Source organism: Metarhizium robertsii (genome assembly GCF_000187425.2).
Source record: "Metarhizium robertsii ARSEF 23 chromosome Unknown MAA_Scf_1, whole genome shotgun sequence".
Classification (NCBI taxonomy): Eukaryota; Fungi; Ascomycota; class Sordariomycetes; order Hypocreales; family Clavicipitaceae; genus Metarhizium; species Metarhizium robertsii.
Window position 1 is genome coordinate 3,169,154 of NW_011942149.1, and position 14,875 is coordinate 3,184,028.

A 14,875-nucleotide genomic window follows, 5' to 3' on the forward strand; every position below is an offset into this window, starting at 1 on the left:
CAAGTCGGCTATGTCCTTGAAATGGGTTTTGGACAAGTGGAACTTGTCCTGACATATCCTGGCATAGCCCAGCATGGATTCGTAGTTCTATCCACTACCAGCAATGGTAAGATATAGACATCTCAGACGGTAGAAAAAAATGTATATTAATAAAGGCAATGCTATTTCCTTCGTGGATGTCCCGATGAGCAGATTGCTTATTTCTTCTCCGTGGTGAATATTTCGGCGTCGTCGGAAGTCCCAGAGAGGACATTCGTCATCGCAACTAGCCAGGCCGGCCACCATATACACCAAATCACAACAGGCGTATACACGGCCCATACATTCCACCCAAAACTAGCCTGCTGCAAGAATTCAGCGACAGATGAGCCGGCGAGATGAGTTGCTGGATACACAACCACTGGTGGTGCCACTGCACTGAGCAAGGCAACGACAAAATATTTGGAAATAGTGTTCTTGCATGGTGTTATAAATGTTAATGGGCTGGCGAGCATGCCCACCAAGAATGCCAACGAGAAGTTCAGTGTAGCCAGCGTCGCTAATGCCATTCCAAGGACAAGCAAGGACAGCGATTTAGTCAGCTGAAAGTGCTGCGTCCTTTGTGTGAAGCATACGGGAAGAAGGTACGATATGATGAATGGAAGCACGGCAGAGAAGATGCAAAACATGGCCAATGAGCTCGGTAGAAACTAATTGTTGGGTCTGCGTCAGTGACATCAACTACAAAATCACACGATTTTGTGGCTTGTATGGAAATACAGGGATATTTTGGTGTACATACTGTTGCAGGAACATTGCTTAGGACGAAAAGAGGAATCACGGATGCAGCATGACACCCTGCCACAATCCCCAGGGGAAGAGAAAGATCTCGCTCGGTAGAGTTGATAGCAGGCGGGATTACCGGAGCTTTGCTCAATGTTGATTTTGCTGGAGCTGGTTTTTCAAAGGTTGCTACCACCGGCATTTGGACTTGTGCAGCGGGCTGTCCGCTCTTTACCCACAGAAAAATAGCCATGATCGTGAAGTTAGCGGCAAGGAGCATAGCACTCGGGAGATATGTACCAATGCTAACAAAGCGATCCCTCTGCATTAGCAGGTAAAAGAAGAAGCTTTGGTGAAGATGCTCCAGCAAATTATTTAAGCTCCGGAATGTGCCTTCTATAACACGTCCCATGGCCATCTCATCGTGCCAACCTTCACCATATGGTTGAAGTGTTACGGCATCGACATGATACGGGATAAAACTGCTGTGAGGTCCGGCACAGATGCCTAAGCCTTGTTTCAACATTCCCCGCAGCATCGTCATAAGCCGGTCTCGGTAGGAATCATTATGATGCTGCATGCCTTGTATTGCCGTCTGCATTCCCATTTGGCCCCCACCGATATTGACGATTGAGTTTATAAGATCGAGGTTGGGCAATTGCCCATTGGTGCCATCATAAATGATGTGAATACCGTCGAATCGTTGATCCATGGCGTAGTCAATAGCGATTGCACCCTGCAGTGCACCGGATTTCAGCGGCAATGAAGCAACGTTGTTGGAGTCGTGCGCATCATGGTACGCGTCCACCCAAGCTTGAGTTCCGGTTCGACTGTCCGGAGGTATCAGAATTATGATATCTTTCGACCAAAGTGACCAGCCTGTATCACTTCTTAGCCCGGTAACCAGTCATCGTTTCTGCTTAGATGAGTGAGACCTAGTAACATACGCTTGAAGTAGCGGGCGAGGGTGATGGCAAGAGCAACGCCGTTTCCATTAAATGTTTCATTGACGCTGCTCCAAGCAGCCACCAAAACTATTGCTTCGGTGGCATCCCCCCTGGGAGCTTGCAAAATTCCGTATACATTCTCGCCATTGTACGTTTTGCCTGCGGAATTGTATGTATAGTTCTGTCTACCGACTTTAATACCAGCGGTACTGAGAATGACTTCAAGGTGATTGTTGATGCTTTGATAGTAAGTTCATAGATTCTTGGCCAGTACATTCTCTGCTTGGTTTGGATTCCAACTTACTCGTAGTTGCTCTCATTAACCAATGTATCTAATTCCCGTCTATATGCCCTGAAGATATTGTGTTCGCTGCCGCCAAAATATGTATGTACCTGACCCGGAAGCAAGGCATTCTCTGAGATATAGGTGCGCCGGGAGTAATTGTCGAGCGGCAACAAGACAAGCCAGATAGCTCCAACTAGGATGCAAACCAGGGAGAGATACGGTGGTAGTTTCAGCATGCGTGGATCCCGCCGTAAGGAAAGCGCCGATGCTGAAGACAGATATGTATCCATGTTAGAAGCTAGGGATGGGCTCCCATTTGATCAAATACGTGTGAGGGAATCAAGAATACTTACACAGCAACCTCGACATGCCGGTGGACTGTGCGACAAGACTAGCTTAGGTATAGGTAGCTATTGTTCTTGAAACTGGCAACAAGTCGGCCGTAGGGCCTGTTGCATGTGCTGCAATCACGGTCAGTGGTTACGTCGGTTGGTAAGATCAGACGCGACATCGGCTGGCACCTTGCTAGGTACGTTGGGGAATACAGTAGATACGTAGGTGCATGTGGTTGCATATACCGGGGTTCGCTAAGTGGGCCACTATTCGCGTGCCCTGTGTCATCATCTCCTTTCCAGAAGAAAACAGCCAAGCGACCATCATCAAACAACGTGACCCTTACCTGCCCGGATCGGAATAGCATTGCTCCATGTACTCCAATGTGAGCAACAGTTTTGAATCTCAATTCCGAGACATGGCAAGACGTTGAACGATAGACTATTGCGCGTCTGTATCCTCGTGCTTCACCTTCGACTTGTTTTGCTCTGCAATTGCAGGCAGTATCCCTCAAGGACTATTCCCTCCGCTGCCGACACCGTCGATCCTCAGTACTAGATCATTTCAGGACCGTGGCGATGCCCGCGATACGAGGCTTCAGCACCTTGCGTGCTCGGTCGTACATTTTCCGACTCCCTTTATTTACTCGAGCGATCATAATAGCTATACTTGTATTCTGGATACTTAGTATTCCATCGCTATGGGACCTGCATCAATGGGGCTCATTAATACCAGACAAAGTCACTTTCGCAACAGGTAAATTTCTCCTTGAGAATGTTGGCCATTTGCGCCTGAAGCCGAGCCTAACACTCTGCATAGCGTACCGATTGTCCACTTTTCCACTGATTCACTTGAATGTTATCCATGCGGTCCTTAATGTCGTCGCGCTGACCCCTTTAATGGAACGATTCGAAAACGAATACGGGACGCTCACTAGCTTAGCTTTGTTTTTTGGACGTAAGAATACCCTTTACTCGGCCATTTGGCAAAGCTATGGTGCTATCTGACGCCTCGCAGCTTTAACCACAGTCCCGGCTCTGCTGTATGTTGTCATCGAAGTGGGAATTTTGAGAGCAAACAATGCTGTTATGGGAGCAAGGTGAGAACAACCCTGACAAACAGTGTGTGCAGTGCAAGCAGGAAAAGTCTAACAAGATCCCAAAAGTATATGGGTGTTCTTGCTTCTCGGCATGGAAGCCATTCGAACATACCGTTCCAATCCACACTTGGTAATTGGTACATATCATATCCCAACATGGACGACGCCACTACTCATGATATTCGTTGTGGCCGTCTTGATACCTAATACTAGCCTCTTGGGACACTTGTGTGGCGTGGCCGTAGGCTATATATGTATGACAACTAAGATCCTGCGAGTTGGGGATCATGATTGGCTAACGATGTCTACTTTTTCACAGGCGGTATTGGGTACCTCAAATTTATTGCCCCCCCCGAATGGGCGTTGCGATGGATAGAAACGCGGCTTAATTTACTGGCTGTTCTCCCGCACTATGTAAGCGTTGATCAAAAAACATACGGTCGTTTTGGCGTCTTGCCATCAACGACGCGATCAGGAGCCAGCAATGCAACAGAGTTACTTGGAAGTACACAGCGACTTGGCCCATGACAGCCCGCCGGGCTTGCTCGAGGTATTGAATTATATGGACCCTGATGAGATAATTACTGTACAACATTTGCGTGCGAGAAATGGGCACAAGCCAGCGAGATAAGGGTTATGCATCTAATATGGAGTTACGGACACTGGTTTCTGTGCAAAATAGTCCTTGTATTGGCGCGTCGGATTAAGCAGGCTCTGGCACGTCCTTTAACATCAGCAATATGTTGACTTTAGCGGAGCATGAAGAAGGATCCTCAGCCTCGTTCATCATGTTTCGCAAGAGCTCCACGCAATACTTAAGTTAAAGAAATTAGACATTACGCTCGACGCTGTTCACGGACTGTACATTACTGATAATGCCTGTCCCCGACAACAGCTTCGTGGCTTAGTGGCTTCTTATCAGCATACTTTTGGACTTGTTGGACAGGATATGCTAATAGAAAAATGCTCATGTGTCAATTGTCGACCAAGCTGTTGATCAGGTGCAGTATTGCAGACATGGATTTAGCGTGTGGTATGACTGTCTTCACCACTATGTGGTGCTGCGGCTTGACATACCCGTATTTTATTATACAAGCTTCAGGAAGCTGTACATAGTTCTAAATGTATTTACTCATCTTCATATACTGTTTGTTTAGTCAAATTGTTCTTCCTGATCCATGATTGGCTCCTATGCTTCGTGTAAGACGATATCGAATAGTAGAGCAAGAGCTTGTTAAAAGAATGGTTTCGTGCATGATTCATTTATCAAGCCAAGCCAAGATATCCATGGATACATACTGTCTCCAGCCGACTAAACATTCTTCTATTCGCCGAATCCGGACACCGCTACACACTGTTAGTGCACTTACGAGCAGACACGTCCTGATGACGAAAATAAGAGCAAACTCAGCACATTAGCAAATAAGAATTACAAGGTTATCAGACTTCTCTATTAGTTATATATTCTCTGTCAATTAGTATTAGTTACATCATGGAACATAATTTTAGACCAGCATTAACCATCGTAGTCCAACCTTGATGTTTATGGGTCCAACGCCTTCGCGTTTCAGTGCAACGAAAGAAAGTTGGCGAAATGCATATCATCATGCTAATCACGCATACATACCCTGGCAAATTTGGCTGTTGTCTTTATGAGCTAGCTTGGAGGCCGACCAAAAAAGTAGTTTCGAAACAATTGGTTGAGTGTAAGTCGCGCCATTAGCCAGTCTTGCCGCTTATCTTGCGTGTCATGATTTTGGTAATGGCATGTCGTATCGTTGCGCCCGACTTTTCGATGTCCTTCTTGGAAAGTGCCGATGTGATGCAAATCTTCAAGGCAGGTTGCGCAATCCACGAGCTGTCTCGAGCTTTGATAGCATGCGCGTATGGCCTTGTCTTTAGCCTGGCAACAAGAACTCCGTTGGTTAAGCACTAGACGAATGGGTCAGTGAATGGAACGAGCGAAGGAATTGGTTTTGGGTTCATTAACTGTTCTGCCCAAAAACTTGTTCTGTACAGTATCGCCTGGTCGTGTCTTACCTCGTCAGCACATTCTAGGAAGATCCGTTCTTGATCTTCAATACTCAGCCTTTTGGCCTTGATAACTTCTGGCTTCAGCACGAGTAACATGATTGGGTTTTCCAATGCACTAGTGCAGACAACCCAGTCGCTGCGCGGGTCTAACTGCAACTTCATGACTTTGATATTCTCCCGACATTGGCTGAGGATATCCGGATTAGATTGAAGAAGGTTGACCGTCTCGCTCGCTGTCATAGCTAGCATGGCTGGCAAGGCAGCCGAGTAGGTGTAAGCGGAAGATGTAATGCGCTGGTGTTCGACAACGTCTTTGGCCCCAGCACAGAACCCGCCGCCAGCACACAAAGGTCCAGAGAGAGAGCCAACAATCATATCAACCTGTTGCGGGTCGACATTCTGGGATTCGGTCAGGCCACGGCCCGTTCGCCCGAGGACTCCAAAGGACCAGGTTTCATCAAGGATGATGCGAAATTTATATCTCTCTTTTAGTTCCACAAGACTCGGAAGATCTGTTACATCTCCACAAGTCTCGAAAAGGCCTTCTGTGACAATAAATCGCCGCGTAAGCCTCTTTCCCTTCGCCTGCTCGAGAGCGACCGCTTTCATAACCCGCTCTAAGTCATCCATCTGACCGTGCTTGAACCATTTTATGTTACTTCGGGAAGCCTGTAGCCCTTTTCGAATCGAATAATTCACGGCTTCATCGGCAATTATAACGTCGCCACGTTTGCAAAAGGCGGGGATGACACTCGACACAGTAGAGAACGATTGTGCATAAACAATGCAGCCTTCAGTACCAAGGTAGTTTGCAATATCAGCCTCGGCCTTGACATGAACATCCTGAGTGCCATAGAACTGCGGAGGGCCACAAGGCCCGACACCGTAAGTTCGCAGGGTCTGGATGGCCTTTTCCTTGATTTGTTCATTTGCGTTGAAGTTGTAAAAGTTGTACGATGCTAGATTCGTAACCGTTCGACCGTTTAACAGTTTGACTTTTGGGCCTGTCGGACTGAATAACAAAAAAGTAGTGTCAGCAGACCATCCCGTAGTTCCTTCAAGGTTCATGAATGTCTGTAGCGTTAAGGAGGTGGCTCTGCTAAATGTAACCGCATTCTAATGGGCAAGTCTGACTCGGACGACCAGTAAACAACGGTTCACGACATACCCAACGATTACAGGGAGCTTGTCGCTCTCGGCCTCTTCGAGCACTGTCTGCTCGGCAACAAGTGGCTCCGGGGCCCAATCATCAATCAATTCATCAATCTCCTGGAGGCGATTGCAAAGTCAGTGACGAACCCAGGTGTCACTACCACCCTGGAGGTCTATTCAATCAAGGGCAAAAGCATGCCGAGAAGACGGCCAGAGAAACTTACATCTTCTCTGAGCTTGACAAAATTTTGCTTATGGGTCGAATACGACGGCGACAGCAGATAGCGAATGAAGAATAGAATCAGCACCAGTTCAATGGCGGACCGCACGGGGTCATTCTGGTAGCTTGACCGGATGTACCGAACAAGGACAGCGGAGCCGGGCACTTTTTGGAATGCTGAAGTCGTCTGCTGCAGCACACGGCTGAGCTGGTTGTGCAATGCTTCGATTTCCATGAAGCTAGCTTTTGATAATGTTGCCACGTTATGACGTCCTGTAAGGTGTGAAGACGCGAAGTCGGGTACACACATACAATAATGATTTTAGTACAATCTCTCCGCTCAAGTGGCTAGGCGTGGAAGGAGATGAGCCCCAGGGGAAATCATTAAAGTGGGTTCCAGATTTGAACGAGACGTTCAGTGTCAGGGACGGGGCGGCCTGCACAACTACCTAGGTAGGTTGCCTTGTAGGGGGAGGGGGGCCTTGCGAGACCATCAACCACCAAGTGCATTAAGAGTCTGGTTCTCTGGGATCCGGGGTTCTAGAAGTTCCTGTTCCCCTGTCGCGTCATTGGAATTTCATGCTTGGTTTTAATGAGAGGCTAACCAGCACCTCGGCGGAGGCCGTGAGAGCAGCGAATCAGTCGCCACTAATCATAGGTCAATTGATATTTAATCACAATGAAGGTAATTCGCCTTGCAGGCTATGGTGACGCAGACTAACTGTCAAGCATTCGCCCACACATCAAGAATGTTCAAGTACAAGATATAACAAGAAGAGCAGGATGCGCATGAATAGGTCCAGCTGTGTCTTTTGGGTCAGAATCACATGTTGAGAGTCATGACGACGCGAAAATGTCTCGACAATCAATCAATCACTTGATCTCATTATCCCAAGGTCTAGGTAACTAAATCGCAACATTCATCTTCGTATTTTTTTTTAGCTTTACAATTGTAGCTCGGCTAAAACAAAGCAACCAGTAAATGATCTGCCTCCGTGAAACTGGAAAGAAAAACGCAAACTGAGTCAATACCTTCACACTGACAGTTGTCCCCCATGCATTCTATTAACACGAACACGTACAGAGCAAAATAAAAAAGACATTAACATCACAACGCACTACCCTTGAGTCGCCGCAACTAGCGTGTTCCGCTGCCCACAAATCTCGACACAGATTTGCGTCATTATCAGATCGGCTTCTTATTGTACACAATCGGGAGTGTCAGCTCATCTAGGATGTCGTCTGTGCCGAACCGGACTCTGATGAAGGGCCGTAATTGGACGGGTATGAGTAGGTTGGGTTGGCTGTGCCAGTCTCCGAGCTTTGATGTGTGTTCTTATTGTTCAGGAAGTTGGGTTGCATGAGACGCATGTTACCAGGCTGAAGACTGATGTACCACTTCTTAAAGTTGTCGGGTGTCAACACATTCGCCTTTTTCAGGACGACCGGCCCAACAATGAGTCCAACGAATACGACCAATAAAACGAAGTAGAGAATAGCGTATCGAGTTACTCGTCGACGACGCAATTTAGACTGTTTCATAGAATAAATGGGTGGTCGAATTTGCTGACTACAATATAATTAGGTTTCATCTTAAACAACAGAAGGTATCGCTAAGAATGAGAAAAAAACATACCTTGGCTTCAACCAGAAGAGCATCATAGAGTGAAGCTTGTCCACCTGTGGAACTAGAATAACCGGCAGCATCATAAAAAGCAGCCAATGCCCTAGGATAAAGTCGGCTGCAAACATGCTGAGTTCTGTGATTTTGCAAAGGAACTCGCGGCCTGGTTGCGACAACGAGTGCCAGCCCATGGAGTACCATTTGCCCGTCCAAAATGCAATATTAGACTGGTCAGTCTTCATCTCTCGGGTTAGAGCAATCGCTACGATCAGCTTGAAAATGAATCTCTGGATTGAAATCACAGCTATCATCCCAGCCAGTGTTCGGGCAAAGTTCAAGCCTTCCAAGAAAAACATGCCTTCGAACATGATGAGCATAACAATGGCCGCCATGGCGTGTGCAATAGCTGCAAGCACGCTGCCGAATTTCTTGCAGCACATGCTCAATACGGGACCCATACAGCAAGCCATTCCAAACATTGCTGCAAGTACACCGGCATTAATACCGATGGGTGCTAAGGCAATAGCCAGTACTCGAATAAGACTCGCAGTAGGTTTCAAATAGTCATCCACGTTATTGATATCCTCATTATTGAACTGTTCAACGCCAGTCTGCGCATTGATAAACAAGTATGGTATCAACGTCCAGACAACTTGCAATAAAGGCGTTAAGATTTCAGTGAAGAAGATGTTGGCGATAGCAGCACGTGGAACGTCAGCAGATAGCTTTGCCGATGCTTCACCAAGGGCCTTGCGCTTATACCCCGTGATCCTTGTACGCGAAAGGCGGCAAAAGGCAATCCAAGATTGCCCATGACTCCTTGAGTTGCCCCTGGAGAGCCAGCGAAGGAAGTCGCGATAATCAATGAAAAAGTCGTTCCATGCGAATTGGTGCGGATTGTACAAGAATGGAGAAATTGTGAGGCCCAAGAGCGTGATCCAGAAGTATGTCAACGCTGCCTGCCAGGCAGTCACTGTAGCAAAAAGCAACATCATCAATAATCTGGCGCCGAAGTAAATTGAGGGCCCAGCGAAACGGGAATAGAGTACCCCGAAAGGGATACGGGCAGTAGCAAAACCTCGCCCTGTACCAATATATCGAGCGCCACCAAACGAAAGGTCCTGCTGCACAGAGTTCGCGTAAATCTGGCAAACAAACACTTCAAAAAATGGAGACAGAGAAAAGAATTGCTTCAAGAAGCGAACCAAGGCACGCCAAACACCACGTTCCGTAAGTTCCTGGACAATTAAAGGAACAAAGGATAGGAAGAACACAAAAAAGATGGAAAAGATACTGCGTTGCACCCACTGCATCACGGCGTCTGTGTTGGCACAACCAGTAGGGTACAGAGGGTCTGTAGGGGGTTTGTCAGGGTTGTAGTCGCAGGGAATTGTCTCATGCCTCAGGGCACCAAAGTTGACGAGGCACAACATGAACAGCTGTACAGAGAGCATGATGAACATGTTGTTGACATGGAACCCAGGATGGGCATAGTAGAAGGACAAAAACCTGTCCAACGGCAGTTGTGTTCCCAGATAGTAGTACTCGCGCGAGAGCATCTGTTCGCCCATACCGGTTCCAATCTTTGTTGTGAAATTGAGAATGGAACCGAAACCAAGATCACGGCCCTTGCCACACTGATAGTACTCGCAGTGTTTGATCCGTCCGCCACGAAGTATAGCGTTCATTCCAGCAAAGATATCTTCGTTCAAGTGCAAACCCTTTTGTGCTTTGGACACACCACCGCGGGTGGTCATGAAGATGCCATTGAGAAAATCAGGATGGCCGTAGTGAAGCTTGCCTCCGATCTGCGCCAATGTTCGCGCAAAAAGCGTACCAAATGTTTGTTCCTTTCCAGCAGCTACATCGCCAAGAATACCAATATTTTCTGAAAAAATATACTCTCTGGCACCAAGAATGGCAACTGGAGTCCTGACCTCGTTCTTGACACCGGGTGTATATGGTGATGTGTTGTCCGTTTTCATTTCCTCAAATTCGGCAAGAACACTGCGAATTTTCAGGCACTCTTCCAGATAATTGTCTTGGTTAGCATCGATAAGTTGGATATATTCACCCCGATAAAAGATCAAGGAGTGGTTCTGGTTGTCAGACTTTCCATCGCCCAAGACGGGGTTACCTGAAAGTTGAATTCTAAACTTGGGTCGTCTCATGCCGTTCTCCATAATCTCAGAATGGCCATCGATGAGAGCCGAGTAAAGTCTCGGCTCATCACCTTCTGCCAAAGGGGGTTCCTCGTCCAGGTACGCGATTTGAAGATCAGGGTAAGCCCGAAGCAGGAATTCGGCATTCTCCATCTCTTCCTTCTTGAATTTTGAGTAACGTTGCATTGAAACGACAATTTTGAACTTCCGCCGAGCCATTCGCTCCAATTCTCGTTCCAACTTGTCCGAATTTCCACCAAACATTTGCACAACTTCGGGGTTCTCTACTCGGTAAAGCAGCTTAATGGCTCGACTGTAGTTCATGAAACCGGAAATGGTACGATACAGCGTCTGCGAGCGAAGTGAGGCCCAGATGCGAGTTCGCAGGGTATACTCAGGAGCGGATGATTTGAACCCAATACAGTAAAAGGGGAGGTCATCAATTTTGCTCTTGGCCGTATCTTTTTCATCCTTTTCTGGGTCACCATTCATTTGCGCGGTTTCGTCTGCGAGAATCTTGGTATCTTTCACGAAACAGTCCCATTCATGAGGGTGCAGCTGCTTGAGATACTCCAAAAGTGTGACGCGTGAATAAGGCTCATCCTCGCGAATGATCTCGCGAAGAGAGAGAAGAATCTTCTCACTATAGTGGGGAATCATAACTGTAAACGTTGGCATATTGTCGACGGGAAGCGGCTCGGGAATAGGAGTAGATAGCGATTGCGCGAAGAAGGAGATTCGGCGTTCGGCTTCGCTTTGGCTGGGGAAGAACTCTGTCTTGAAAGAATGATCTTCTTGCGAGACGAAGAACGTAGGAGCTCGCAACGTCCTTTTACCCTCCTGTTCAGAAGGCACCTGGTGATAAAGCAATTTCTGTACATGATCTATCGCTAGCAGATGCTCACGATACATTGAAATGACAATAGCGTTCCAGACTTGTGAAATCAGCACTTTCGGCTTATACTTGATCTCCATATCCGTCGTTGCCAGAACTTTAGAGTAAATGCGCTTGGGCAACCGAGAGAAGATATTTCTCCAGGGTGTCCAGATTGATGAGCCGATATAAAAGGATCGGGCAATGGAGAAAATCGTGTTCAAAAGAACATAGAAGAGATATGTGTCCAGGAAGAAAAAGATCAAATCCGTAAACGCCATGAGACCCAACAGAATATACGTGTGGTTGGAGCACAGGTACGTCTGCAGAATACTGTCACCTATGCATACGGGCTTGAAGATTGACAAGTAGCGGATAACGTCCCGAAAGGAGAGTGTCAGGTATACGTATGACTCTCCGAACTTGGCTCCAAACACGGTTAGCCACAGGCCAAAGGACATTGCCATGTCATTTCCTTTCAGACGTGGCCAGCTGGCTGTGAACGTTTGGCTTGCCACATATTGCCGCGAATTCTTTGTCAGGTAACTACCAAATAAACCACCCAGAGGCATGACTGAGAAGAACAAGAAGGTGATCACTGCGATAATGAAGTTGACAATACCAATGATGTAGTCAACATCCACATCGCCTGATTGTTTTAGCTTCGTGGGCATGAAAAGAACCTTGATCGCAGGGGCAACATTGATGATGAAGATGAGGAGCAAGAAAAGTAGGCGCTTGGTCAAATGCTGTGCGCCAGCCCATCGGCGAGGGACATATGCCCATTCAGCAAGTGTGGCCAGAACCTGAATAAGTGATGCTATGCCTCCGCCAATAGAGACGGCAGCGAGGTGTCGGGATCCGGCCGGCTGTTGATTCAGCTGCTGCTGATAATCCTTGCCCACAAGAAGCGACGGGGCGTTGTGCGCTGTATAAAACCAAAACATTGTGAGATGAATGATCCAAATTCGGTTGAAGTTGACGAGAAGGTGAAACCAGGATCTCGACTCCTTGTATGTTTTAAAAAAGCATTTCTTCCAGTTGATCTCTTTCAGCTTCATATAACGCTCTGCTGGCGGCACATCTACCAGTTTGCTTTTGTCTTGTAATACGATGCGCTCAATGCCTTCTGGATACCAGAACAGCTGATTGCAATCATCATATCCAATTATATGCTTGTGATCACGTTCGCGGCGCACGTAAACACCATTAAGAATCTCATATCCCTGGTCGCGAACATATTGATAGAGTGGCGTGATGATATTGTTCAGATAAGTGAACTCATCCACAGGTTCAACAAGGGCCTGACAAGCAGGGGAATTAAGGTAGTCATCTGCACACTTGAAGATGAAACACAAGCACTCCGGCATGAATCGCACTTGGTTGGCTTCGCCCCAGCAAAGGAGGTACAGGGCAATTTGCCTGACACGATCATGTTGTGACATGCGGTTCATTCGAGTCTTCCAGCGGAATTCAGCAGCTTCCAGGCTGTCGTCGCCTTCCAGATCTTGAAGGGCATCGGCTTCGTTGACATTTTCCTCAGCATTCTTCTTCTTCTTCTTATTCTTGGCCTTGCGGCGCAAGCCCTTTGTTGAGCTGTTGGCAAAGCCAACCGCATCGTCTAAATCAAGGTGAGCCGCAAAGTACCATTTGCGATAATTGGCATTATCGCCACCGATATAATCCGCGTGAAGGGAGAGCAAGGCTTGATTAGGCGTCATGCGAGAAGCACGGGAGTCAAGCAGAGTCATAAGGTGATCGTACATGTTCCTCATGCTATCACGCTGGAAACCAAATTTGCCAGTGAGATCCAAGAAGATGTCCTCAATTTCTTCCTTAGACAATGGGATTTGAGCGTCGGATGTCCAGGCAGGATATGGTTCCCGGGAGCGTTGACCAGCGGGAAGCACATTGCCATAGTCCATTCCATAATTGGGAGTTGATGCGCCAGATGAGCGATTTGCACCATATGAAATTTGCGAGGAAGGAGGTCGATAACCCCGCTGGCCATCGCCATAGCTGTTATGACGTTCGTCCCCGCGACCGTAATAGTCCATTTCAGCAGCGCGAGCCATATCTGATCTCATTGTGAAGTCGCTGAATGTCTCAGAATCCTCCTCAGACCCATGGCGGCCGCCGTGGCCCCCATAGCCTTGATTGTAATCCTGCTCGTAGTAGCCACCCTGGCCGTTGTAATATTCATCTTGATACTGGTCATGCCCATCGTAGTAGCCACCATCTTGATGATAAGGGTTATTCGGATCGGCATTGTAGTAGCCACTGTTGGAGGGGAATAGTTAGCGTAAGAACTGCAAGCTGCCAACGTGTCGTCCGAGTGTCTTACGATTCATCATAATACCCGTCGCCATTTTGGCCGCCATGACCCCCACGGGCGTCATAACCGTTGTCATAGTACTGGTCGTCCTGATAATACGAGTCCGCATTCCCTTGAGCGTTGCCGCCGTGATGGCCGTAGCCATCATCATAATGGTCGTTGTGACCACCTGGATAGCCCGACATCTTTGCCCGAAGTGGTTAATCTACGCAAAACAATCCATGTGACGCTTCGAAAATTGCACGCAAGAGGCGATCGATGTGAGATGGACAATGTGGTGGTACGAGACCTGCCCAACAGTCTAAGAGGACGTTATACGCGTGTTGAAATCGAGCGTTGAGTGAGCGTCCAAGTGCTGTTCCTGGCGCCACCGGTTCAAATGAGCGTGAGAAAGTGGAAAACAGGCGAATACAAAAACATCAACGAGCGATAGGCTGTGCAAGGAGAGCGAGAGAAATCAGTAGGCTAGGCCTCTGCAAATTCGCGAGAACGGTCAGCGTAATGCTTCCGTTGAACGTGAGTTGAAGAGTGGAAGGATTGTGAGGGTAAAGCCGAGTCAGGGAGGTATAGGAGACGAGTTTGACAAACAATTATAGGGAGGGAGACTGGGTGGGCGGACGGGCGACCAACCGGGTGGCTGACACTGTGGACTGGATGAGACTGCTCAAGAATGGCGTTTCCCTGTCCACTTTGAACACTCAAGAGCAAGGCAAAAAACCTTGGAAGGACTTAGTGGAAGGGGCAGGGGAAAGTGGTTCATTGTACTCCGTACACCCTAATAAAAGTGCAGTGTATGTACGATGATATACATGCCGAAGGCGGAGATTGCGATATTATTGAGGTAATTATAAGTACAGGTACTTAGATACTTCAACCGCGTCAGCGTGATGCACCATTGGTCAGTCTGCTGTTCTCCACATTCTTGCCCGAAATCCAATGCAGACTCGGGCCCCGTTTACGCGCCCCTTGGAAAAAAGCCTTTTTGCCTCCAGCATGTCCGGTCTCCTGTCTGTCTACTGTCGCTTCCCGAACCTTTTTCAATGAAAT

The 14,875-nt window shown here is 47.6% G+C and overlaps 3 protein-coding genes across 3 annotated transcripts; all 3 read right to left on the reverse strand.

The window, feature by feature from the left end:
* Window positions 1-197: 197 nt before the first annotated feature.
* Window positions 198-2,285, reverse strand: MAA_04458 (Glycosylphosphatidylinositol:protein transamidase complex, GAA1 component; the record flags this gene model as incomplete). Its single annotated transcript, XM_007822554.2, has 5 exons — window positions 198-689; window positions 782-1,641; window positions 1,710-1,868; window positions 1,911-1,948; window positions 2,014-2,285. 5 exons carry the CDS (start codon window positions 2,283-2,285, stop codon window positions 198-200), a joined length of 1,821 nt encoding a protein of 606 aa, XP_007820745.2.
* A 2,861-nt stretch (window positions 2,286-5,146) lies between these two features.
* MAA_04457 (serine palmitoyl CoA transferase subunit-like protein) lies at window positions 5,147-7,068 on the reverse strand (the record flags this gene model as incomplete). The annotated part of the gene is made up of 4 exons (XM_007822553.1): window positions 5,147-5,359; window positions 5,468-6,473; window positions 6,630-6,730; window positions 6,838-7,068. 4 exons carry the CDS (start codon window positions 7,066-7,068, stop codon window positions 5,147-5,149), a joined length of 1,551 nt encoding a protein of 516 aa, XP_007820744.1.
* A 995-nt stretch (window positions 7,069-8,063) lies between these two features.
* On the reverse strand, window positions 8,064-14,013 carry MAA_04456 (Glycosyl transferase, family 48; the record flags this gene model as incomplete). The annotated part of the gene is made up of 3 exons (XM_007822552.1): window positions 8,064-8,403; window positions 8,470-13,773; window positions 13,838-14,013. 3 exons carry the CDS (start codon window positions 14,011-14,013, stop codon window positions 8,064-8,066), a joined length of 5,820 nt encoding a protein of 1,939 aa, XP_007820743.1.
* Between the last annotated feature and the right edge of the window lie 862 nt (window positions 14,014-14,875).